General features: G+C 37.5%; 1 protein-coding gene across 1 annotated transcript; it reads left to right on the top strand.

Moving 5' to 3' along the window:
• Window positions 1–38: 38 nt before the first annotated feature.
• LOC105448007 lies at window positions 39–440 on the top strand. The gene has a single exon (XM_011686365.1). It carries the CDS (start codon window positions 39–41, stop codon window positions 438–440), a length of 402 nt encoding a protein of 133 aa, XP_011684667.1.
• The last annotated feature ends 102 nt before the right edge of the window (window positions 441–542 follow it).

The raw sequence follows: 542 nt of genomic DNA on the forward strand, positions 1-542 counted from the left end.
TATTGGAGTATAACGTGCGAAAGCATCGAACTATCGGTATGCGGCCTATCGATGTTACTTCTACAAATGTCGATAAGCTCTTAACCACAGCATACAGTCATGTAAAGATTGCAGCGCCCGCGCGATTCAAAGTGGGTGAATCGGTGCGCGTCAGTAAATTCAAGACAACATTTGAGAAAGGTTATACGCCGAATTGGACTACGGAGATATTTAAAATCATCAAGGTGCAGAAAACTAATCCTGTGACGTATCTGCTGGAGGATTACCGCGGAAAACCTGTTGCCGGAGGATTCTATGAGTACGAGTTGCATCGCGTCGCTAATCCTAACGTGTATTTGGTTGAAAAAGTGTTGCGCAAAAGAGGGGATGATGTTTACGTAAAATGGTTGGGATTTGACAATTCACATAATTCTTGGATACACAAGGATAATGTTTTGTAAAATTACACTCCTGTTTATTATAAAAACACAATATACAATATGCAATATACAATACACAATATACAATATACAAATATACAATATTATAAAAAATTTTTTCTT

The sequence above is a fragment of the Wasmannia auropunctata genome, unplaced genomic scaffold, assembly GCF_000956235.1.
Source record: "Wasmannia auropunctata unplaced genomic scaffold, wasmannia.A_1.0 LD336090.1, whole genome shotgun sequence".
NCBI classification, from domain to species: Eukaryota; Metazoa; Arthropoda; class Insecta; order Hymenoptera; family Formicidae; genus Wasmannia; species Wasmannia auropunctata.